The sequence below is a fragment of the Danaus plexippus genome (assembly GCF_018135715.1).
Source record: "Danaus plexippus chromosome 3 unlocalized genomic scaffold, MEX_DaPlex mxdp_30, whole genome shotgun sequence".
Lineage (NCBI taxonomy): Eukaryota > Metazoa > Arthropoda > Insecta > Lepidoptera > Nymphalidae > Danaus > Danaus plexippus.
Window position 1 is genome coordinate 29085 of NW_026869845.1, and position 27696 is coordinate 56780.

At 31.1% G+C, this 27696-nt stretch overlaps 3 protein-coding genes across 5 annotated transcripts; 1 reads left to right on the top strand and 2 right to left on the bottom strand.

Annotated features, from left to right (window-relative positions):
• Positions 1–100: 100 nt before the first annotated feature.
• LOC116768130 (E3 ubiquitin-protein ligase RNF168-like) lies at positions 101–5106 on the top strand. Its single transcript, XM_032658783.2, is given in 8 exon segments — positions 101–173; positions 176–457; positions 593–722; positions 1104–1322; positions 1436–1634; positions 2000–2229; positions 2923–3115; positions 3258–5106. Coding segments are annotated over 8 exon segments (1890 nt in total). The 5' UTR covers positions 101–115; the 3' UTR covers positions 3837–5106.
• On the bottom strand, positions 5030–7719 carry LOC133318693 (TAR DNA-binding protein 43-like). 3 transcript variants are annotated; one of them, XM_032656576.2, is made up of 4 exons: positions 6253–7719; positions 5735–5870; positions 5452–5533; positions 5030–5155 (listed from the first exon to the last, which is right to left on the bottom strand). In XM_032656576.2, exon 1 carries the CDS (start codon positions 7577–7579, stop codon positions 6254–6256), a length of 1326 nt encoding a protein of 441 aa, XP_032512467.2. In that variant the 5' UTR covers positions 7580–7719; the 3' UTR covers positions 5030–5155; positions 5452–5533; positions 5735–5870; position 6253. The 3 variants fall into 3 exon arrangements, with proteins under 3 accessions (XP_032512467.2, XP_061382825.1, XP_061382824.1); XM_061526841.1 differs by lacking the exon at positions 5735–5870; XM_061526840.1 differs by having other exon boundaries at positions 5452–5870.
• Positions 7720–21923: 14204 nt separating this feature from the next.
• LOC133320082 (glutamine--fructose-6-phosphate aminotransferase [isomerizing] 2-like) lies at positions 21924–25541 on the bottom strand. Its single transcript, XM_061526891.1, has one exon. It carries the CDS (start codon positions 25282–25284, stop codon positions 23260–23262), a length of 2025 nt encoding a protein of 674 aa, XP_061382875.1. The 5' UTR covers positions 25285–25541; the 3' UTR covers positions 21924–23259.
• Between the last annotated feature and the right edge of the window lie 2155 nt (positions 25542–27696).

Consider the following 27696-nt stretch of genomic DNA (forward strand, 5'->3'; position numbering starts at 1 on the left):
ATGTTTTCACGATATTGAAAATTATTCCAGATTTCTAAATTATCGTCCGATTCATAAAACACAGAAATGTCATCGCCATCTGTGAAAGTTTAGAAAAACAATCACAACGTCAAAAATGGCTGCCAAGTCAAAGAGGCGGCTGTCTAAAATTGAAAATAAATTGTTAAAGTTAGATAATTAGAACTCAAAGATGTTATTTGTTCCATTTGTCAGTCAATTTTAATAGAACCAGTGACTCTTCCATGCTACCATGACTTTTGTCAAAGTTGTTTTAATGGAAGTATAGAAAATAATGCTTTGTGTTGTCCTCTATGTCGATTAAGAATTGGTTCTTGGGTTCGTACAGCGACAAAACAAAAGAACATAGTAAATATTAAACTATGGAATTTCATAAAAGATAAATTTGCAACAGAGGTTGATAAGAAAGTTAAAGGAGAAGATGTAGGACTGTCACCAGGTAAAAGTTTTAAAAAAGTAATGCTTACTTAAAAAAAAAAATTACTGTTCTATTTATTTCTATTTCAAAATTCGAAGCAGCAGCAAAATATTTTTTTATTAATTTTTCGTTATAAAATTAAATTATATAATTTAGAAACAACTGTAACTCGTTTAAGTGAACCTGGTGAAATTAGATCTGAATATGAAGCTGAATTAAAAAGACTTAGATTAGAGAGACTGCGTCTTGAACAGAAACATTTCCAAGAGACAGAGATTCTTATTGAGTAAGTGTGTTGTTAGACTCCAATGTTAGTCTTTTATTTCACTTATAAAATTTTGTGAGTGTTTTGGAGAAACTAACTCAGAATTTATGTGTTTTTTTTTTTTTAATTTACTGTAATGGATACCATCATTGCATTGTAGTACAATTTTAGGCATAGAGGTTTACTATCAAGGCTACTTCTTGATATAAGCTATAATAGGTAATAATATAAATAAAAGTAAAATAATTTAGCCAATTAAAATTAGTAACAACAATATCCTAATATATTCTTTTAATTTTAAGTTAAGACTGACATGAATACCAATAAAAATAGTTGAAATGAAAATATAAAACAGGGACTCTAATATGCTACCATCTTATTTTAATATACATTTATTTATAGAAAACTTCATAAAGAAGAAGAAGAGGCACACAGAAAATATTTAGAAAACCTTAAACAAGATGAGTTATTGGCTATAAAGTTGCAGCAAGAAAGTAAAATAAATATAACTATATCCAATATGATGAAGAAGAAGAAAACCTTGCCCACCAAACCTAGATTAAAACCTACAACTATTGACTGCTATTTAACTAAACCAGTTGAAGCCTCATTTTCTAAGGGGTGAGACTTATTATTGTTACAAAATTTCATTTTAATTATTAAATGTTTATATTTGTATATATCCTTTTGAAAATCTTATTCCTGTGAGATTTTTAAAGTACCAATAATTCCAGAAGCCCCATTTTGACTGACGATAATACAAGCACTAATGACTCCATACCTATACTACCATCCCACAAAACTAACAGTAGATTATCACCAGAAATGTTACCTAGCTATGGAAAGCTTCTAAAAAACTTTTTGGATAAGGAACTTAAAACTGGCACTGTTCTATGGAATAAAGAGAATGGTAAAAGAAAACTAAAAGATAAGGTAAAAAAAAATAATTTTTATATATTACTTTAGTATGTTTCATTTATTTATTTTTATGGAGTTGTTGAAAAATACATTTTTTTTTTTAGATAAATCACAGTTAATATTATAAACTGCTACCCCCAAAAAAGAGTTTGAATAATATATTTCAGAACCAAATAACACCAATGCCAATATAGTGAATATTAATCAAGAGTGACTCTAATAAAACACTAATTTAAATACACCACAGTTGTTACATTTTATATGTTAATATTATACCATTGATTAATGCAATAAACATAGACTTTAAACTCATTTCTCTCTCTTTTCCAATGTATTACAAATGAAAATTTATTTAAAAAAAAGATTATTCAAACTTCCAGGAAGAACAGCCACCTTGTGGAAAAGAAATAGAAAAGAATAATGAAAAATGTCTTGTGAAAACGAGGAATGGTATGCAATCATTAGTTGTTTCTTTGCCATTACCATCGACTGGATTACTGCATCATAAATCTTCAATGCCAGAAAATAGAAATATAGAAACCGGGAGTGTTGATTCTATGAGACAAGAATTGTGTTATTTTAAACCTATTGAAGGAAATACTCCAACAAGGTATAGTTATTATTATTTAGATGGTTTTATGCACAACCACTGTTCTTGTATATTAAGTACTAATATAGGCTGGTATTCAACATATATATTGTTTTAAATTAATTATTTAACAAGCATACATTTCACCCTGCAATAATGGTTTATTTCTTTAAAAAAACCACGTGTAAGTCTGAGACCATTTGAATGTTTGTAAGCACATACCAACCTTTGTTAATACTTTGTAAATATTATTTTGAATATAAAAAAAAACATGTGAAGTCAATATAATTTTAAATATTTTTTAATTAAAACTAAGTTTTCATTTAATTATCTATTGTGCATTAAACATTCAGATTTAATATTTAAATTTCGATGTGTTGGTATTTAAAGTGTGTATAACAAAGTATAATTCTTTTAATAAATTTAAACAAAATGTGACCATATATACCGAAGTCCTACATTATAAAATTGGTATTTACATACAAATTTTATATATAAATCTAGCCATCAAATTATTTTAAATTATGTGGCAGATAGAGCTTAAAAGCTTTAACTGCATTAGCATCCATGCTTCAGCAGCAATAGCAGTACAAAAATTTACATTTATATAAATTTTTGTGTTGTGATTAGGGCAAGGTTCATTCAAGGACAATAGTCAGTAAATTAATGGACATCAGGATGATGAATAAAAGCAGTAATTTATCATTTTTTCAGTTTTACACCAATCAAGGACCCCTTACGAATACCAAGCATCAAACCTGATAATAACCAAGCTCTGCCTCCAAATAATCCTTCACCAAGCAGAGCTCAGTTTTTGGAGGGTTTATGTACACTAAGGAATTTGTCTTTGGCTCACAGGCTGCCATCTGCTTTTGTTATCGCACTAGGAATATTACAAACCAACAAGGTAAAAACAACAAATTTTTATTACATAATTAGAGACGGAGTTCTTAGCTTGATTTAATTAAAATGTGTTTGAACTTGTTAAAACCTTGATATAACTACAAGCTAAGTATTAAATATTATAACATCTTCATCTCATTGTATAGGAGATATCAAAAAATTATGGAGCGACTACAAGATCAAAGGCCAAGAAAAATTCCACGTCAAATCCTTGGGCGACACCAGCAGTGAACTCTCGACGTACTACATACAATCGAAATAAACAAGTGGATACTATTGAAGGTATAAGTAAATTAAATTCTGAAGTTTCACTAAGGCGGACCAGGTCGATGGGGAGCATCACTAAGGATGACAATGAAATGACGCCAAAGAAGAAGGTCAAAGTGAAAAAATTCAATTCAGAACGAAAACCATATTTAAGGAGTGATTCGAAGCGGATACAGAATAATGATTCGTGCAGCCCACCTACAGCAGCAACAATTAATAATAATGTGAAATTAGCTCTTAAAAATTTGTCTAGTCCATTGAAAAATTGTGATGTGAAAAGCATATTATGCGAGCAGCTTAGGATTGAAAAAATAATAGAACAAGAGAAAAGTGACTTGGAGTTAGCACTGAAGATGGACGCCGAGTTGAATGGAAGACGAACGTTGAGGCGGACTGCAACCAAGCGCCAAGTAACGTTGAACTACGCTCTAAGACCTGCTAAGAAACTTAAAGTTTAATGCAGCTACCTCAATTTTTAAAGTTTTAGATTTTACTGGTTAATAGTATTTATTTCCTATGACCGCCCCATAATTTGAAAAACGTGCATATATAATAATTGATGTCAATGTATAATAATAACACGAAATTTTCAGTGTTACAAACTATGAAACTTGTATTTTTTTTTTCAAATTCTTGTAAATTTTGTTGTTTAAGCTAGAAATATTTTCTAAATAAACCAGAACTCATTATTACAGTTAATGTGAACACACTATGAGTGTTGATTTCTGTCTTCCGAGCCATAGTTTTGAATTATATTTACATTTATAACTGATTGTGAATAAAAGAATTTTCAGTTAGCATAACTGAAAATCTTATGATCCCACATGTGCAGAATCATTGACATGTTGTGTGAAAATACATAGGAAATAAAATTACCCATGAAAGTAAGTTAGTGAGTAAGGTAAATAGATCTCGTCAATTTAATCACTGTTTTATGTTTTAGCTAAGACATCTAAGATGCATTCATAAAGACTACATTTTTATTTTATATAATCAGTAGACATACAAATAAAAGATAGTGGTTTTTGCTGTAAATTATAATGTTTTAGCCTTAATGAAGAAATGTTTATTTGTGCTGTTTGATTTTGCATGTTTTATAATTTCATAATAATAATAATAATTAATAAAACAATTTCTACAACAACTTTAAACCAAACACGGCCTTATTTTGAGTAAATATATTTTTCTACTTAAACACCTAAAATTTTTTTTAAAAAGAAAATATTGTTTCAATGTGTTAAATTATGCATATTATTAAAAAAAAAACCCACTTTTGCAGTAATTCTAACTGAATTATAAATAGTTTTAAGGCCTACATATAAATAATTTTGATTTTCAATATAAAAGTCAAGTTATAATTGACTATATTGGTCCTGGACAGTCCGAATCTGCTTGCCTAGCTTTGCCCATTATTATAACCTATTGAAATTTACATAAACAAACAGTTCATGACATTAAACATTATCTTTGTGGATTGCCATACGAGTATAATAAGTGTTTTATTATATTTAATTGTTAGTTGTATTCAAAAATGCTTGCTGTGATATACTACAAGTGTTGATATTAAGATATTACTGAATTATTACTTTAGCAAATGAGTGCTATATTGAATATTTTTCTTGAGTTGTTCGATATTGAATTAAAATGTAGCTTCAGGTGTAAATAAAACTTTTAATTGGTACCCGATATTAAATGGAACATCTATAAAGAATGCTTTAAAAAATAAAATTGGTTGTGTTCGTCTTTATTCCCCCTTCCTACTAAAGCTTTCGAGGATCTGAAAAGAAGAAATGTAATATATAATATACTTCATACGCTTAAAATAGTTATTTTTTTATGCTGTAGTTCTGATTAATATCTTTTTCAAAGGCAACAAATTTTCTGAAAAGGTTTATCTGCTTATTTTGGACTTCTCAATTTAGGTCAATAATACTTTACTTGACAATAATACTTTTAATTTGGACTATTTTATTATTCTTCAAATTATTGCAATCAAAGTTTTTAAATTTATAATATGTATGAAATGTTTATATCATTTAAAGATCTATGTATCTTTGAAAATCACCAAATTACCTCCACATGTATGTTTCATACCCTCGCTGCGTTACTCCTTCGACGAAGCACTCATTCAAGTCACATTTTTAATTCTTCATACCTGTAAATAAAAATGTGTCTTAAATAATATACACAACTAAATAAAATATAATTCAAAAGGTTATATGTGCATAAATTTGACAAAAATAATACTAAATAAAACCTCAGGTGGAATTAAATAAACACTTGATAAACAACAACTATTTTTATACTTTTGCACAATTTGACATCACTGAACACACCATTATTGCAACTCACTCACCACTTTGATGCAGAAGCACTCAGATGACATCCTCAAACACCAGGATTTGATTTCATTTGGACAGAAGGGGCTCTTGCTTACACACAGACACCAAGGTATCTGCTTATGTATGCTTAATGTGACATAAACTCACTCCCTAGCAAAATGCATCCAAACATCAAATGCTCAAATTAATTATATATTAGTATTTTTTCATCCCTTATCTATCATTCTCAATAATAAAATTATACCCACCAAACAAGACACAATTGAAACATCCATCTCATAATGCCATACTTTATTTTAATTCAATGTCTCACACATCATACCATATCACAAATTACACACAGTACAAGGGTCGGCTTAAATGTAATACAGATAGAAATAATTCTACTCTAGTAATGTGATAATTCTATCAGTAAAAGAATAGATTTTGACATAAAATCTTCACATATGTTGTTAATTTGCTACCAATAGAACTTAATATATATACTTCTTCATACACTCATCTCTGGTATTTACATGGAGTGCAGGCTCACCTCATGTCTGGGGCTTGTTGTTATTATTCCACCCGCTGCTAGATCCTGAGGGAGCTGAGCCACCTCCACCATTACCTCCCCAATTTTGTCCATTAGGCCAATTTCCTTGATTCCAGTTCCCGCTCTTACTTCCAGACCAACCAGGATTACTGCTCTGACTCCAGGCTGGTGGACCATTTTGACCCCAATTTTGATTATTGTTCCAACCTTTGCCTGAATTACCTTGAGGAGGTCCTTGCCAATTATTTGAATTTCCTGGTCCTCCTAAGAATCCACCCCAACCAGCTTGATTAAGTGCAGCAGCAACAAGACTTATTGGCAAATTGAAATTAGCTGGCGGTCCACCATTTGGATTAATACCTAAGTTCTGCATATTTAATGTATCAATGTTATTATTACTTCCATTACCACCGGAACCAGAAGACCCAGATCGACCTCCTTCCCAGTTGCTTGGACCATAAGAGTCATCTTTCCAGTTAGGATTGGATTTACTTTTAATTTTTGGTGCAGCACTTGATACTGAAACTGATGCACCTTTGATAACATGATCCTCTCCACACAGACTTTGAGCTACTTCAGGATCTAAGAAGGTAACAAAACCAAATGCTCTGAAAGGTCTTGGTACAAACACGTCTGTTACTTCACCAAATCGAGAAAAATAATCCCTCAAATCGTCTGCCGTCATATCCTCTGTACATCTGCCTACAAACACTTTACACGGCATTTGTGGAACTACCCCTTCTTTAGAATTGGGAATGCGAACATCAACCCAGCGCCCGTCAATATTGTGCCTCTGAGCAAGAGCTCTCATTTGTGAGGCGTAAGTGGCAAAACGTATAAATCCAAATCCTTTAAAAGAGCCGTTTTTGTCACGTTTTAACTGAACCATAACAACTTCACCAAACTGTTCAAAGTATTGTTTTATAGATTCTTCAGTTGTTTTCCATGGTAAACCAAGACAAATCAAATCCGAACAAGTGAGTTTTTTTTCTAAGCGTTTTGTTTTAGCCGCTGAATTTTCCGGCGAAACGTCTTCCATCTTTCGTTTGTTTTCTTTTGGAAATACACAAATGTACAAATGTTTACCCCAGCCGGCATCACTAGGTGGATGAAGCTTACCATCGCTTAAACGAATACCGCGAGTAGCTTTACTATCAGGATGACGATATTTTAATCCGCACGCGCCAGGAAATTGTGCCACAAGTGTTGACAACAACATAGTGCCATCATGTTCGCAAGGTATCTCAACTGCGTTGGAATCATCTTCGTCTTCACTAACTTTAATGTATTCGAAAAGGTCTTCGTTATAATTACTTTTAGTACTCATGTTAATGATTTACGTAGACGTTTAGCTTTAAAAACGGAGTTTAATATTCACCCTTACTCAATAAACTTTGATTTAATTAGGAAACCAAAATGGCTGAAAATTGCTATTTTTTTTTTGTAAATGTTTTTATGGCTCTGGATACGAGTCTTTTTGAGCCTTATCGTTACAAATCCAATTGCTATCGCAATGTAAAGATTGCCAGCAATTCGATATTATTATTTGTTATAATTAAATAGTTTAGTACTCAATTTATAATAGTTATATATATTTTTTTTAATGTTAAATTTTAAGTGTGTCTTTTTTTAACATTGGGATTAGATATACATAAGTAAAATTAATGCTTATCTCAATAAAAACTCAATCATTGTTAGGATTTTTGCTTATAAATAATTGAATCAAAAGTACTTGCATGATTAGAGATGCTCATTTACATATATACTTTTTTTTCTCAAGTATTATATAAAGTAGGATACCTACGTGCTAGAACAGTAGTCAAGATGACATTAACGTTTTTTAAATGTTTACCGTCAAAAGTGTAGAAAAGGAATTGAGGAGTGAATAGGAAAAAAAAATCGTGATTCAAGTATCCGTGACAATAACTTTGGAAATCTACAAACCATATAGTCTACAACAACAAAAAAATGTGCTACTATACTTTCTTTTTAAAGGAACGCTATTTATTTCATATAAGTTAGAAATAAATTGTCAAAAAAACTTTTTGCAGCTGAGAGTTTGAATAACTTATTGAATAGTCTTGAACTTTACCAAACTATTTTTTTATAACTTTTATATCAATAATTTTTTGTGAGTATTTTATTTATTATTGTAACTGAATGCTACAAAATAAGTACAGTTAACAGACTTTTTAACTTTTAAAATTATGTTTTATCATAACTTGTAATTTATTAACATACTAGGAGGGTTTTTGGGATATCTGAGAGGTCATTGGGGACAGGTTATTTAATAATTACAAACGATGTAATATGTAAAGAGACATTAAAGGTGCTATAGTGTTATCCTTATTAAAAATAATAATAAAATAAATAACTTTTTCCGACGTAATTATCAACTATCAATTATTGTCCGTGAAACAACAACAAATGTTTCAAAAATTAGTTAGTAGAATGGTTAGAACCTTATAGATAGAAGCCGATATGTAGAGGTACCTGCGGCTTTGACAGCGTCATCGGGAGAGTCACATAATATGTCTTGTCTTTTAATAAGTGATTTGAACCAATATGTAAAACGTGGTACCTCGTTGGTGGAATGTTAAATCAACAAGAATCTTTGAGATGGGACTCAAGTTATAATACAATGACCAAGATAATATATACAGTCCTGATTAGTGATGAATGTGGCCAAATTTAATTCTGTGCCTATTCACCCCGGGTAGCCATTTAATGGGGCTATTTATCATATGTGGCATGAAATTATCTTCAAAATATATAGATTTTTTTAATTTATTCTTACCATGTTTTTTGAAATTAAAGAGTGTTTTTTTAGTATAGAATTTTAGGTATAGTAGGGCATATAACATAAATCACTACTTTTTAATGCTTTAATAAGTATGAATGTACCAATTGGGCTTAACCAAAAATAAACAATAGTAAGTTTAAGTAATTATTTATTGAATTAAATGTAAAAAATAAAACTAAAAAAGAATCCATATAGTCGTTTATTCAGGGCTCTTCAAATTGCTATTATTATAAGGCTTTTTCCGTCATTCGTTTCACTTTATCTATTTAAAAATCTATTTCACCAATTACCTAGTAAATTTGGCTTACTCAACTCTCTTTCGCGTATTTGTGAAATTTGATCTTTAGTCGAAATTCTGAGTTTATATAGATGAACTACACATTTTTCACAGTTTCATCACAAATGTTCATGTTTATTCTTATTAACGTAGAAATAACTTTCAACAAAACTAGGAAATAAATAAAAAACTAGACGTTGTCATATATTGATAAATATTTCTAACTGTCTCATATAAAATAATCGAATGCATTATAAAAACCCTACAAATAAGAATAAAAGTCACATTGCCTATGAAGTTACTTGATTAACATATATATTTTTTAATTTTAATTGTCCGTCTATAAAAAGAATAAAAAACAAGAAATAAACGAACCTTAAGCGTACAGGCCGAATTTTTACGTGCTCATTTATTAATCTCAATAAAAGCGAGCTAAAGAAAAAGAAATGAAGGCTTTTGTAAACTTGTTGTCTTCCAAAATGAGAGTAATGCATTGCTCCTTGATTAAATATCTATAAAAATAATTTTCTAGTATTACTGTACTTACTGACTTTTCCCAAAAAAAAAATTCGAATTCGATTATATACACGACTAAGAATAACACGATAAACAATGAAATTATGCTTTTTTTTAGTAACTATAGCTATAAATAAGTTTTTGTAGTATTTTTTTTTTTATTATTTTAAAGAAACCTAATGCTATAAATTTGATTTGAGTGCTTAAGTGGGTTTTTACTAAAAGGTTGACCCGAATCCTGTTCCCGTTTTATGGATGCTGTTATCCTTAAATTAAACATGCAAATGCAAACTAAAAATGTCATTTTAAATCTCAAAAACGTGAATTATCAAAATGAATAAAGGAGAGTTAAATTATGTTCTGAATAATAATGTTGGCTGGTGAACCACAAGCGGATATTATATGCCGCCAGTCACCAGACGGCCTTGAATCTTGACTTTTACTATTTATTGCCTAATTTTATTTAAAAGCACTAAAAGGACGCTTCTTCTTGACCTTTGGGATTATGTATTTATATAAACTTTTATTTATATAATATTCAAATCTGAATTTAAAAAAAAAAACAAAAAAGAGGGTTTGTTTTAATAGCGTCTGAGTTTAAGTTATCTATTGTAGATTCTCCCTGTTACCATAAAGTAAATTATAAAAGCAAAACTTTAAAATCAGAGTTATTTGTTGATACAGTTCGTAAAGGTTTATGTTATTTAATATATGTATAGTTCTTACCGTAATATGTTTTATAAGTTTTGTCAGCCGAAATGTTGCAAGATGAACTTTCAATCTCAACAAAATACAAACCGGTTGGATGAGATGTGAGTGTCAAACTCGGCAATTACCTCACTATGCTAACCCGTCGATTCTGCTTTTGCTTAGTACGTTTGTTATTCCATTGTATTTTTTTTTGTTCCTGTATAATCTCTGATAATTTTTATGTCATCATATCCTCAAATGTTGTTATGATTTTTATCATCTTTTTTATGAAATATTGTTTTATGAAATGTTGTTTGCTAACCTAAATTTATTTCCCGATGCAAAAACCTTTCAATATTTTGTCGAAGGTTATAGAGTTTTGCAATGTTGTTGGTGTCTTTAAACAAAGGCTGACTGCAGTATGCAAGCCCCTTCACTGTTACAATTTACATGAATTGTCAGGAAGCTCATTCAAGGATAACTTGCTAAGTTATGGCTACCAGTTAGCATTCTTTTTTAAACTCAACCCTTTCCATTACCTAATATAGCCACTAAGAAAATATTGAAATATTATTAATCTTTTATTTATAAACTGAATACATAAGCCAAAAAGGTCAAGAGTTATTTCCTAATTTTAAACATATATTTCCCATAATTTTTATTAGATTTAGTAAAAGTCATAATAATTTAAAACATAAATATTTCTAAGGGATGAAAAGTTTAAAAGAAATTGCCACCGTATGAATATTTTACTAACCGTCAATAGGTATATGTTTACCTTGGTTGATGTGAAAGTAAACTAACAAATATATTGTCATGTATAATGTATAATACATGACAATATATTTGTTTACTTATAATAATAAGCATATAAAATACACTTGGATTTACACCGTGCGGTGTAGTGGTGACTATAAATCGATTTTGGTATCGATGAAAACAATCGATAAGCCGAAATCACCAAATACTATCATATCTGTAACTGTAACAAGTAAAAGTTGAAATAAATATACGAATAGAAATGTCCCATTTATAATTCAATTATAGTTTTTCTATGGATTTTTATATTTTATATAGTATGAAAAAAATACTACTGCTAGTTTATGAAATTAAATCGCTCATTTTATATTTTTTAATATATGAGAAACATTTCTAGATATTTAAATATTCTTTGGTAGATTCAATAGGGAAATATAAAAAAAAAATATTTTTAATAACGTAAGTATGTGACTTTTAATATATTTTTTTGTCTAAAATCTGGAACGTTTATTTTATATTCCCAACACGTTCGCTGGTATCTACCTACGACGCGACTGTGGAATTTTGCGTCGGAGCGCGCCGCCAGGGGCCACTGACTTCAACAGTTGCATACATCGCAATAATTGCTTCCAGAATGTTATTAATTTGTCTTCATTTCCTACAAAAACCTTATATTTTTTGCCTTCTCGTAGTAAACTTCACTCTAGGGAAGTTTAATAAATATATTTAGTATGCTTATAGTAAGTTTGCATCGTTAAACTGCATATGGAGCGATTCCAGTTTTTCATTCATAAAACTTCATGCATAGTCTGTCGGAAATTAGGTGACGCATCATATGTAGTGTGATTATCCAAACTTGTGCTAAACACACAGAAGTCTATATATAAACTGGCTAACACCCCAAGAGAGTGTTCATGATTTCAATACGAGCGGAAGAAGATAGGTACTTTAAAATCTATTAAAAGATTCGATATTGAATTCGACTAATCGGATATATTAAATTTATATAAATTATACATTTGACGTGAGTATCGAAGTCTTCTTTCCCGGTCTCAGGATTGTATAATGTATTATTTAAATTATTAATCAATCAATTTACAGTAGTAAAGTATGAACTGTCATATAAATGAAACATTTGAAGGTATCTATTTTATACGTAAACACCAAGCATACATATATATTGCTTCAAAATAATTAAAATTGTTGGAACTGAAGGCGAATTTTGAAAAACATAGAGTACGTAAAATAATTAGGCTCGATTCAATGCAGATATATGGAATAATAATAAAAAGTACTTATTATGTAATGTTTAAATACTCATACTATGTGTAATGTGTTCTAGTCATTAGCTTAAAGATGAAATAATTAGTCATGTCATAACTAATCATTAAAATATGTTGAAAATTAAAATTTTCAATGTTAATTTCGAAACAATATAATAATAAGTAGCGTGTATTACGTCGCAATTTTTTTGTAATAATTATCTGGCAATAGCGTATCGTAATTTGCGGTTAATTAGAACGAATCGAAAGCTGCGAGCAATATATATGTTTATAATAAAAGACAAATAACTCAAAGAGAGGAAATAGGTGATCCAGAGTGCATTATACTTTATAATTAATGACTTAACGGTTTAATTCATTAACTCTTTACTAATTAACAATAAGTATACACTAAGGTATATACCTACCTCTACTCCGTAGGTTTAACAATTTTGTGAAATTCAAAAAGTTTAATAATATTTTGATATCTATAAATATTTGCATGTGACGTGGTCAATTACTTAACTACCCTTTATATAATATCACTAAGATGTTTTAAATGTTTAGTAAAAATCTTTTGATTCCTTAGTAATGTTGAACTAATTTTATTTAGAGCCGGTTGAGGTGTCAGAACAATACTTATTTGTATTTTGTACAGATATTATACATTATTGCTTAATAAATGAAACACGTCTAATTTATATAAAGTTTAAATATTGTATCTAGATATTAAATAAATGTGCTCTAATTATATAGTATAGGAAAAGTTATAATCTTTTTTCTTTGCATTCATGTCGATGTGCGATACTTGGAGACCCGTTACCTTACGTTATGAGAATGCTTAATTAAATGCTCAAACATCACTGTCCACAATAACGTCTATTTTAAATAAAATAACTTGAATGTTCTCTCATTATTAGAAAAAGAGATTACTTTTTGGTTTCCTGGAAAACTTAAGTACGTTAACTAACAAAGCTTATTTTGTAATAACATTGTTTTTTTTTTTAATAAATTACTTTCGATTACACACGAAATAAAGATAAACTACGCATTGTCGTAATTAAACTACTTTAGTGTAAAAATAAAGACTATAATTTTTTTAATATGTACCTACTGAACTAGGTACCAGCCCCGGCTTCGCGCGGGCTCTTTACAATTATTAAACTTATATTATGATAACTTTCAAATGATACGCCCACTTTAAATGATTTAAAAAGTAATTTAAAGATACTGATGTAGGCTGGAAAACGAAGTAATTTATTTTGATAAGTCTTAGCACCGAATTTATGAAAATAGCTTTCCAATAAACGCTTTAGGAATGCCAATATTTAAACGTTGTAAAATGGATATAGTATGTTATCGTTAAGGTTTACTCTCAGACGGCTCATGTTTTGCGTGTCATCTTCGATGAATATCGTAGATGTACAAGTAAATACAAAAACTTAACAAATTACATACTAAAACCTTCCTCGAGAATCAAGCTATCGAGTGGTGATAACTGTTTGATAATCGGTGAAGTAGTTTAGTTTAGTTAAACAGACAGATGCAGCGAAGGACTTATTATAATATATATATGTGTGTATAATATATATATTGATACGTTTCAGCTATTATTTAACAGGACATTTAATATATAAAACAAATATAACTAGACGCGTAATACAAATTTCTATCATCGTCACATTACATACGAAGTGTTGCCCGTTTCCCATGTAATATGTCACGATTTATGCATAAAAAATTGTTAACGCTACGTTTGTAGTGTCCCGATACAAACTAGCTGTAAATATACTAAACACCTATAATTATAAAACGGTAGTTTAAGAAATTGATTTATAAGAACGGTATTGCAGGTTAAGATCTTGTATTTACGTAAAATCTTTCACAGAATAGCATAGTACATTAAAGTAGACACAGACCTGAGTGTCTTTTACGTAATATGTCTAAAGTCAAAGTGAAGTTTGTTTCTAAAAGTGAAAATGTTTGACAAAATCCAGCGTCATTCTAGAACGTGCTTAGAAAAATCAACACATATTATAAAACAAAGTCCCTCGACGAGTCTGTCTGTCTGTCTGTACGCGCTAAAAGGAAAAACTACTGCACCGATTAACAAATAATTATCTCCACTCGATAGTGTGATTCTCGACGAAGGTTTTAGTATACAATTTGTTAAGTTTTTGTATTTAATTGTGTGTACATTAACAATAGTTGTTTAAGATATCGGGAAAACATGAGCCGTTTGAGATCTTTTAAGGAAAATGCTGCCTGAAGTCTTTGAGATATAACAAAATAATGTATGGTGTAATTGTGCATCTTATATAGGTCTACAGAAAAGTCCGCGATGGCATATGTCTATAGCTTAAGGATAACATACTATATCCATTTTACAACTCTTAAAAATTGGCATTCCTAAAGTGTTTATTAAAAATCTTTTTACATAAATACGGTATTAAAATTTATCGAAATAAATTACTTCGTTTTCAAGCTTACATCACTATCTGTAAATTACTTTTTAAATCATTTAAAGCGGGCGTACCATTTGAAAGTTATCATAATATAAGTTTAATAATTCTTAAAATTAAATAAGCTATTTTATATTTTTTGTAAAGAGCCTGTGCGTAGCCGGGGCTGGTACCTAGTATGTAAATATTTTGATCTAAAAGAAAGCAGATGTAAAATTATTCGGTGACTTCGGTTAGTGCACAAATCGTACCTATTGAGTTATTTTTGAAGATTTAATGTTATTTTTTATAACATGGTAATCCTTAAATAATAAAGTATGTGCATTAAGTTATGAGTTTTTAAAAGAGGTTTCATAATTTTATAAAAATTGACCTGATATCTGATATTGTTTATTTTCAGTTCATGGTTAAAGAAATTAAAATAGCTGACAATTATTCAATAATATCTAATCAATCACAGAATTTATCTGTCTCATTTAAATTATCAGAATTCTGAATCTATAACGATATTATTATTGTCAGCAGGCAGTACACCTGACAGTAAGTAGTTACTGCAACTTAAGGACGTTATGCAATATAGAGATGATGGGGATGTTTTGCCGGATATTTTGGAGATATACGAAACGAGATTACGAAATTTTAAGGGCTTTATATTGTAACTTTCAGGGAAATCCTTTCTCTGAGAAAAGTTCAAGGATATTTATTTATGCAGTATGACCATAAAATTCAACAAAATGACGACAAAGTGAGTCGAAATATTAATTTTCTTTTATCTGTTAATAAAAGTGGAAAGTATGCGTCATTTTCCTGTCACAAGATTGTTGTATTAAAAGCTATTTGTAAAATAAACAATACTGTGACAAAAAAGATGTAATTAAAGAGAGAGATAGAGCAGCCTCAGTAGATTTTACAGATATTTAGTTCAGAATTACTAATTACAGGATTACAAAACCGTATTGTATTTGAAATACAAAGGTTTTTGAAATATCAATGAGTACGCCGTGTGCCGACAAAAGAATCTATCCTACACCCAGTTTGTTAAGACAATCGCTGTGATGCAACATATGCGTACTCTAACATTTACCGTTTTGCAATACAAAATTGCAAGTCAAAATGCGACGCAACTTTCCAATAACAATTTAATTTGCAACTTAATAGATTTTATATTAAACGTAATGACGCCTATAAGATAAGGTATGCGGTTGAAAAAACTAGGCAATAACTGTCAACCTGTTTCCTAGTTTATGCAACAATTATTATACTATTGATAAATGTTAGACGGTGCCACAGTCACCTTTGTCGAAGTCGAAGGCTATCAAAATGTTTTCGGTCACATATTGAAAGTACTGTTGCTAAATAAGACAAACAGATATTTTAGAACTAAATAATAATTTCACATATTTCTAGTAAGCTTGTTTTGGAGTATATATAATTGTTATTTTAATAAGTGCTATTTTTTGTATGGAAATAAATAACAAAACTCTAAAAAATGTCTTTGTCCTAAAATTTGTTTTGTGATTTTCCATTCCTATGGTTTAAAATAAAGTAAAAAGAAATATTTTTGAAAACGTTTGCTTTTGTGGTAAATATGACAATAAATTCTTTTTATCCATTAAAGTGGAAAAATTTACTATAACCTTGTAATATAACGATTTTAATGAGCTGTTCATTGAATATTTTTAGATTGTAGGATTCTTAATGGGTCTACAGAGTGAATAAACGAATTATTCGTGTTATTTCTGTTTATGGGATAGATAACCACTAAGAAATAAATTTTATATTGGGAAACAAAACGTTAAATGTAAATGTTTTCTGAAGAACAAGAAGAACTCTTTCATCAAGACAGCATGTATAGGGTTTTCCAATAGGGACGCTTGAACTTTGACAGCTGATTGCGGCCATGTTGTTTGAGTGACAGCTGTTAAATGCAGTGTGTTATATTCATTCCGTCCTCCCAAACCACCATGGCAGGTTACAGTGTCGAGCAGCACGTGCAAATCATAAAATTGTTTTATGAAAATGGGTCTTCAGTTCGAGCAACGTTCCGCGCACTCCGCCCGTTTTACGGTCGCGATGATCGTCCTGCCGAGTCGACTATCCGTCGATTGGTGGACAAATTCGAGTCAACCGGGTCAGTTAACAATCAGCCGGTTCCCGTGCGTCAACGTAACGCGAGATCTGCCGAGAATATCGCCGCTGTGCGCGACAGTGTCCTCGAAAACCCGCGGCAGTCAATTCCGCGTCGCGCACAGGAACTCGGCCTTTCGCAGACGACAACTTGGCGAATTTTGCGTTGTGACTTGAGCCTGCACCCGTACAAGATCCAGCTGACCCAAGAGCTCAAGGTTAATGACCATAGACAGCGCCGTGTGTTCGCTGACTGGGCATTAGAGCAGTTGGAAGTTGACGCCGATTTTGGCAAAAAAATCATCTTCAGCGACGAGGCGCATTTTTGGATGAATGGCTATGTCAACAAGCAAAATTGCCGTATTTGGGACGAGACCAATCCACACGAGGTTCACCAAGTGGCAATGCACCCGCAGAAAGTGACTGTTTGGTGCGGATTTTGGGCCGGAGGCGTGATTGGTCCGTATTTTTTCGAAAACGATAATGGTGTGGCCGTCACCGTCAATGGTGAGCGATACCGGTCGATGATAACCAACTTCTTTTGGCCTGAAATCGAGAATATGGATCTGGACAACATGTGGTTTCAACAGGACGGCGCTACGTGCCACACAGCACACGCTACGATGGAAGAAAAGAAAGATCAAGCGCCCTTAATGGAAAACCCTATACTTCGAGAGCCGTTACCACGACCAACACAACGAAAATATAATAGGGACTATATTTGGAGTTTAATGAGGCGAAGTTCTTATGAACACGAAAGAAAATGTAATAGGGGTCACTTTTGAACTTTTCTCTATTTTATAATTTGGTATCTTAATAAACAAAATTTGTTTAAATACCATACCTATAAGTAATATGTTTAAATTTTTGTGAACAAAAACATAAACTATGATTTTTTTTTAATATAGATAGTCTTACCACTTGGATACAAAAGCAGCTTTTTCACTCTTTATATATTATTTTGTTTAATTTATCGTTAAACCTATCAATATTCCATACTGTCTTCTCAAAGTCAAAATTCATGTTGACTCTTGCAATAAAAAAGATAATAATTGTTGACAAAAAAAGAAAAAAGTAGGAAAAGAAAGAAAATTTGGACATTGACCGCGAACATTAATTGTCGATGAATTTCGTCAACTTCAACAACATACTAAGCAACTATCGTTATTGAACTCGCATATGAAATTTAAAAAATCCTAAAATTATTTACGCACATTGATAACAAGTTCAGTATTGGAATTGATTATTATTTGACAGGAAAAGAGACTCCTTACTCTTTATCAACCCCACACCCTTGTTTTTTTTGTAATAATTCTTTATTTTTTCCTTCAAATATTTTTCCTTATTTTTATAGCACAATTATAAGTAGGTATTATAACTGTTTTACGATGATTCTTGTGAACATTAGGTATGTCAAATATTTTAAACACATGAAATGCAACCTTTTTGAACGTAGGCTGTGTATTTTGTATCTTGGGTTGAATTTAGTTACGTGGGCGATCTGAAAATATACCTTATCTTGTGTAAAAGCTTCACTAGGCATTGAATGTGTTTGTTAATGGTTTATCTTTTTTTACGACAAATGAATAAAGGGTTTCTTAGAGCCTCCCTGTTTTTTCTTATTTCATTATTAATTTAAACAGTATAATATTACCACTATACTGTTAACGCTACAATTTTACCTTAATACGATATATAAAAGTAATGAATATAAATTTGATTTACATTTTTACTATTCCTATTTTCTGTTATTAGAAAATTACGTATAATTAGAGTATTTTTCGATTATATAAATAGATTAAAGGCAAGACAATAATAAAAAAAAATTATGTTATACTTTTATTTTTATACTTCCTTTTTTATTTTGGATAGCTACGTAGTTTACGTACATTTAGGTACGTAGAAGTTTTTATCTACCCTACAAAATAACAAACTGCCTATCCATTAATTTCAGAATAGAAACCTTCGAGGAATTATTGTTCTATTAATTATTATTGGAGTAAATCATTTATCAGTCTTCTAGCTGTATACACGTCCAATTGTATTTTACTGTCGATTACCTTTCAGACATATGTTTGGCTAAAGTTTAAAGCGTGCTAACCTCTTTGCAGTAAACGATAAACTCGCCTTTAAACCTCCGCGATTATCTGTGGGCCGCCTCACAGTATACCTACACGTACTATTCAAACGCACCAGTTTATAGCGGGTCGCTTGAGTAATGCTTACACCAACGAATTTCAGTATGATAGACAACACTGAATGACGAAACAACAAAACTTTCAAAATTAATATCAATGTGGTTTTGTTGCGAAACTTGTCTTGACGTGTGTTTACGTAATTGATCTAATTTATCAAATATAAACTAATCGAGAAACGATTATCCGAAGTAAATGACATACAATTAGCCCTGCCAAAATATTCCGTTATAAAGGTGTAAACACACATACGAAGCAGCAAAAACAAAAAGTTTAACCGCACTCGTATTTCAAGTTCATTGACTCCAAGCAAGCCACCACAAATTATTGGATGGTCTGAGATCGTCTGACTGCAATTTCAGACAGACAGAAATTCAAAAAAACTTTCTACCAAACTTCTTCTACATTATTATTACGTTATTCAATATTTTTTTATCTGTTCCTCGGTTAAAACATTAAAATGGATTCGAAAATTATAATGAGTAATAAATAGGTTCTAAATTGTTTGAATTTTTTTTTTGTAATTTTAATGTCTTTTATTACACAATTTTAGAGGTTCTAATTAGTTTGAAAAAAGTTTTTGTAATATTAATGTCTTCTATTACACAATTTTAGAATGTTATAAAATAAAATAAATTTTAACACTCATTTTATATGCTACAAACTTGTCCTAATAATAAGAACAAGATAATAATATAACCTAATACTATAAGATTAAAAAACTATTTTCAAGTTGTCTACAGGAACATATTAATTAATAGGTGAAGGTTCTTCAAGATAATAAATCATTTCTAAAAATAGTAGGTATCTGATTGAAGCCTGCCACCTTTTTTTTATTTTATTTTCACGTAGAAAATTACTCTTTTCTAATTACTGTGGACCCTTTGTTAGTTGACATCCTTTTAGCCCGTCTCTGATTTTGAATCCTAAGACATGATACGTATTCAGCCCACTTGTAATTTAATGTTATTGGATGTATTAATACATCCTCTGTCTTCATATTATTTTACACTTTTTTTAGGCCAGCTTACATCTACAAAAAAAGATTTATATACGCAATACCTACCTAATATTCGCTATCTGTAAATATTCTGAATTTTGTTATATTTTAATTGTTCTTCTGTTAGTAGGGTGATATATATATTATTTGACAACACAATTCATTAAATAGCTTCCATCATACATATATTAATATTACTTTTATAAGTATCATTCACCCAGTGACTGGTTCGTTATTCTTCTTAAGGTATTCCATCATTGTGTTTACAGAAGCACGTATCATTTGGAATTTGGTCGTAATTGGACTAAAATTAAAAATACACCTTAAATGTAAACGGTTTTCTTCTTCGCAAATAGTGAAGTTTTTACTTGAATTTGAAAGTTGTACAAAATTTATTCATACGTACCTAATACCGATAGTTGAGAGGCTATTGAATTATCTTCTTAATTGATAATTAATAATAATACGACGCAGATATCTAACGATAAAAAACTAGTCTTCATCCGTGGCTTCTTCAAGAAAAAAGGGAGTGTTTGGGCAAATAGTAGACTTTTAGTCTATTATTATTCCAGTTTTACAGTAACGTTCATACTGTTATAAGATTACACCCGAATGACAGCATAATGTATAATATATATATATTAAGAAACAATAGTAAAAACGGCCATCAACTTCTAAAAGATATATTAGGGGATTTTTGTAACTTATATAGATATAGTATTAAAATAAATTAATCGAAGGAAATCAATTAATATTTAACGTTATCTCAGTTCGATCGAGTATTACTTGGAACCGCTTTGATCTTACAATTTATATCAGATAATGGATTATAGGTGCCCATTAAACAAAGGAGTATTTACATGTATTTATGTATGGTATGATATTGCATACTCATAGATATTTTAATTTTATCGCTTTGTTTTAGTCACATTCAAATTTGTTTCCGAAAATATATATTTCTACTGAATATATTCCTAATTAAACAAATATAATGCCAACTCTACTCTAGCCTTGACATTTCAATATATATAAATCTATTTTAAATTCCATATTCATGTGATATAAATGTCAAAGGTAAATTCTTTGACTTCCTTTAATGTACTGTTGTTTTAGATAACACACTGTCAAAGGTAGAAATTATTTAAAATTAAATATTTGACATCGTTTCTTAATATTTTTTTAAAATTATATAACACATTTGCTTCAAAGTAATTTTATCACAGCACTTATTTGATATTCGATGAAGGATGTGAGTAAAGAGGTTTTAATTTTTAAGATAGATGAAATATGAATAAATGTTGGAAGAATATTATCATCTGTCGCTGAAGTTATAAAAGCAATAAGTATACTAGCAACAATGATGTATTTAATTTTATTTATATTGTAATGATTTATTGTCGGATATTAAAAAAAAAACTATTTTTTGCATATAGCTTATGTTATTAGTTAATAGTTTTCAAACGATTACAAAATTTCTCTGGTAAGTGTTACTTATTGGCTTATTAATTATCAATAATAATAATAAGTCATACAAAAAAAACTACAATTGATGTGATAAAGTAGGATTACAAAAAAACAACTTTTCCGTAATATATATTTATTTATTTTTATCATAATATCTATTAGAATATAATCAAACTTAAAAATAAAATAACTTGATAATCTGTTGCACAGATTACATATATTTGACGAAAAAAAATCAATTTCATGTGCGTAGTTCATGTTTAAGTTATCTTCAGAAAATAAACTTTATGGTTACATAAAACTAGTTTTACATCACATGATAAAATTTCATGCTATAGCCGAACATCAGGATCCGTGGACTTAACACTACGTAATTTCGTTTTGACTAGCGATTCGCTTGTAAACAACAAACCAAATATTTTTTTTAATATACAAAAATTGGTTCGTGAGGGCACATTAAGACTTATTATTATATTAGTTATATTTGTGTACGAAACAAAAAACGATAAAAGAAATTTTACAAAATATTCTGGTTTCAGTAAGTAAATTATACGCTAACAAAGAAATAATTATGAAATACAATATAGACATGTTTTGACATTCTGTGCAATTTTAATAACAAATAAACTTGAACAATCAATATCAATTAAGTGGTTATTATCATTTACATTACATTTAATTGATAAAATATTTAGCGGAAAAGTCAGTTATTTATATAGGAAATAATTTGACGTAATAATGTGGATAATAATTTTAAACGGAGATTTTTTTTTCTTTCGCATTTGTACTTCGATATAATATATAAAAGATAAATTTTAAAGTAACTTTACAAAGATTGAAAATTTTACACATGTTAAAATTGGTCATACCTTAATTTCGATAATATAAATTTGTAACAGAAAATTGTTTAATATATCTTATTACAATGCATTAAAACACATAATCGCGTATCTAAGTCTAATTAACAATATAGGAGTATTTATACGTACTTGATGTAAAACATTTTTTTATAAAATCATTGCACACGATCTAAAATATAATAAAAATTAACTGATCTCTAAAGCACTCCGTCAGTATAGAGTGGGCTGTTGCCAACAAAAAAAAATTACAAATTTCATGTTAAATGGCGCGAAGTTTGACCTTCGCAACGATGATAGTAGTCGACTCCACATTATGCAATGGAATGTAATATTACGCCTAATTTTAAAATATAAATGACTTTTACGGAATGTAAAATAAAGAACTGTTACTGTTTGTAATAATAAATCCGAATAAATCTTACACCGGCTATGTCTGAAATAAAGTGAAAACCATTTTACGTAAAAACAGTTAACATCGATTCGTATAAAATATTAGTTTCATACTATCACATACAAAATATATCTTCATATAACCTCGAAGTTGTGCTAAAAGAGATCTTTTAATGTTAAGAACTTAGAAGTAATAAATGGTTTATTCGACAGTAACTGACTTCGCGAGATTCCTAGGACAGTCGACATTACAGTCACGCAGTACAGCTATATGATATGCTAATAACTGCATAGGAATTACTGTCAGTACTCCTTGTAGGCAATCTACTGTCTTAGGAACTTCTAGAACGCGGGAGGCAAGAGCCATAGTCTCCGTGTCACCTTCTTCGCACACGACTATGGGCCGTCCTTGACGTGCGGTCACCTGTTGCAAAGCGTTCATGCACTTGGTGTAAACTGGGTCTCGCATCACAATCATCATAACAGGCATAGAATCATCGATAAGGGCTAGAGGACCATGTTTCAATTCACCAGCCATAATACCTTCGCTGTGCATGTACGTCAATTCCTTTACTTTCAAGGCTCCTTCTAAACAGGTAGCGAAATTGTAACCACGACCCATAATCAACAGTGAACGCTGGCGGTATAAGTCTTGTGCTAAAGCTTTTACTTTATCGTCCAAGGCCAGTACTTGACGGATTTTAGAATCCAATTCGTGAAGTCCTTGAATAATGTCCGCTCGACGTTTAAGCAAAGAGATACGATCTTCACTAATTACTAGCGCGAACATAACAAGGGACACAAATTGTGACGTATAGGCTTTAGTGGAAGCAACTCCAATTTCTGGACCGGCGTTGATATGAACACCGCAGTGTGATTCACGACAAATGGAACTTCCTACAGTGTTGGTTATACCAACTATAAGAGCTCCGTGACGTTTGCAGTAACGCAGCGCCATCAATGTATCGGCAGTTTCTCCGGATTGTGAGATGAAGAAGCAGACATCATCACGGAAAACAGGAGTATTTCTGTCAAGAAAATCTGAAGCAAGCTCCACCATCACAGGAAGCTCTGTTAGCTCTTCTAGCAACTGACGAGTCGCTACAGCACTGTGGTAACTGGTACCACATCCAATCAACATTAATCTTCTGCAGCGCTTTATTTCAGGAATGTAATCTTTTATGCCTCCAAGAGTAACAGTGCCATTGGCAAAATTGAGACGACCTCTCATTGTGTTTACAATAGATTCAGACTGTTCAAAAATTTCTTTCTGCATGAAGTAGTCATAGTTACCTTTCATAATTTGCTGCAACTCAAGCTTGAGTGTCAAAATTTCTCTCTGGTGAGGATCGGTGCTGCTACCAGACATACGATGGATGCTGAGAACTCCGTCCTTGATGTGAGCGACATCGTCATCTTCAAAATAAAGCACTCTGTTTGTGTGCTCAATAACCGCTGATGCATCAGAGGCAAAGAAATACTCAACATCTCTTTCTTCTTCAGGTTCAAACTGAGCATGACTGTTTACACGAGGCACAGTTGGCACTACTCCTCTAGTTGCTTTGTTGTTAGTGTACATAATTGGTACATGATCGCTAGACAGACGACGCTTGGTTTTAATTCCCACGAGCAAAGGACTTCCACGTCTTGTTGCCACACACTCATTTGGGAAATACCGAGATTTGAAACAGAGGGCAAATGCTCCTTCAAGTTGCTGAATTACCTGCTCAACTAACTCTTGGAAATTGTAATCCTTGTGCTGGCTGTAAATGTGATGCACCAGCTTAGCAATAGCTTCAGTATCAGTCTGGGATTCAAAGGTATAACCTTTATTTTCCAGGAATGTTTTCACTTCTTTGTAGTTGGTAATGATTCCATTGTGAATAACAACAAAGGAATTATCGTCACCAGAACGTTGGGGATGTGAATTAACTGCACTCGGCTCACCGTGAGTCGCCCAACGGGTGTGGGCAATGCCACAATGGGATTCCATGCATTCTTCAACAGCTAATTGGCCACTTTGTTCTTGAAGCAATTCTTCAAGGGCGGCTACCTTACCACTTCTTTTAAGAACTGCAATATCCTTTTGGTCGGCGGCATCGATAGCAACGCCAGCAGAGTCATAGCCACGGTACTCTAAACGTTTCAATCCATTAACAAGTAATTCCAATATTTCTCTTCGGCTCTTCGGCGTCAGATGATTAATATATGCAAAAATTCCACACATCGTAAACGAAGCAGAACGATACCTTTGATACAAGTGCACTAAACCACAACCGACGAGAGACTGTGCGCGATACGAAATACAACTGATATTGAAGGCCTCCGTCTATAACTCCTACCACTAATGAGATACTTTCACTTACGGCAATGAACACGTCATCATGTTTCGTTATCGTAGATACAACCTGCCTGTATCGTAAATATCAGCAAGCGGTGAAAAAAACCAGTCCTACTGTTGACTGTCGGCAGACGGCGGTACATAGTATCATCAACAGTTTTTGTCACTGTCAATATGTCATTGACATTTGACATCAAAACAGTCTAAGAATACTTTTGGTGCATTCAAGTTGGTGAATGTTATAAACATTCAAGTTATTGGATTTGTAGTAGCTTCATTAAAAATATAATATATGTTTAGGGAACACACTTTTAATTTGAACCGAACCTTAAAATTCCCGAACGCACCCGAAGTGACGTTAAGCGATAACATCTGGTTTGCTCACTTTTACGCGGAAAAGTATTTTGTCGACATGACTTGTGTCTGTAAATTGAATTTAACTTATTTAAGGTGTTTTGATTTAAGATAATAATGAGTTTGTTCCATTTAATAGTACTGGCTTTATAAGGCAACTATATATTTTTTTATAATTTTGTTAGAAACCTAAATATATATTTTTGATATTTTCAATTAAAAATTCCATAGAAATTTAATTATATTTTGATAATTGTTTTTCACAATGTATCAGTTGTATAAGTTTTTTGATCTATAATATTAAAAACAAGACTAAAAACTTATTAGAAAAATTAATTAATACCAAAACTAATAAATTCTAAAGATTAAAAAAATTTAAGTAAACACAATGCCTTAAAGCAGGGGTGTCCAAACTAGATGGTACCCAGAGCCAATAAAAATGACAAAATACGTTGGTGGGCCGCAAATTATAAAAATAAAATACTTGTAATAATAATATCGTTATTTTATTATCTACTTTTCCATTAATTTTTCTTTTACAATTTTGTCAACATCAACCTTAATATTAGTAGTAGCTAGGCGCAGTACATGTTTAAGTGAATTATCTGTCAATGAAGACCTGTATTTCGATTTAATAACCTTCATTGTTGAATAGGCACTCTCACAAAGGTAGGTACCGCTCATCATCGAGCCTATTTTTTGCCCGGAATTCGCCAGTTTCGGGAAACGTTCAGCGAGGAGCTTAAAAAAATCAATTCCTGTTTCCGTTCTGCCCTTGAAAAAGGGGTCTGATTGCAGATCACACAGTTCCAGTTGATAATCAATCTTCACATTCTCAACTGCTGTCGTTAATGTATGAGTGAAGAATGCTATATCACTCTCAATTTTATTTAAATCTGCCAAACTCCTCTCAAATTCAACGATTATTTCGTCCATGTATTTGAGGTGGTCCAAAAAATTGCATTCTTCAAAATTTTTCATCTCTAAATAATGTTCTTTACAAGTTGGAAAAAAAGAAAAATCATTTTGGTGTAGAGACGTTTTGAACAAATTCAGTTTACTTCTGAATCCATTCACATTTCCGTACATGTTGGCTATATTGTGGTTTTTGCCTTGCAACTTTAAATTTAGTTTATTCAAGTGTTGCGTCATATCAGCTAAAAACGCAAGATCAGCCAGAAGAGGATCTTACATTTTATCTTGTAGTTCGGAAGTGTCAGATAATATTTCATTATTTAGAAATAAATGTATTTCTTTTCGTAAGGCGAAAAAGCGTTGTACTGTGCAGCACTTAGCCATCTAATTTCTGAATGCAATAGTAAATCCCTATAGGTTGCATCGATTTCACTTAAAAAGTCCCTAAATTTTTTATGTGTCAATGCCCTATTTCTAACTCTAATCAAATTGGTTATCCTTATAACAACTTTCATAGCATTCATTTGACGCAAAGATTTTCCACACAAGGCTTCTTGATGTGTGATACAATGCAACAACGGGCGGTCAATGTCATTTTGTATTAGAAGTCGCGCGAATCCTGTCACTGTCCCAGTCATAGCTTTTGCTCCATCGGTCACAATACAAGAACACTTATGAAATCCTCCATATTTTACTACAGTTTTGTTAACTGCTTCAAATATATCACTGCCTTTAGTTGTTCCATGAAATGGTATTAAATCCAGCATTTCTTCCGTGATTGTAAAATCTTTCGAAATGCAACGTATGAAGATTATTAATTGACTGACATCGGTCTGGTCCGTATTTTCATCCAAACATATTGAATAGTACTCGCAATCTACAAAGCAATCCCATACACTTTTCGCAATATAATTGCCCATGTCATTTATTCGTCGCGCCAATGTTTGATGAGATAATGCAACAGATTTAATCTTTTCTAATTTCGGCTGCATGAAGCGTTTAGCCATTTCAACTGCGCATTCTTTTATT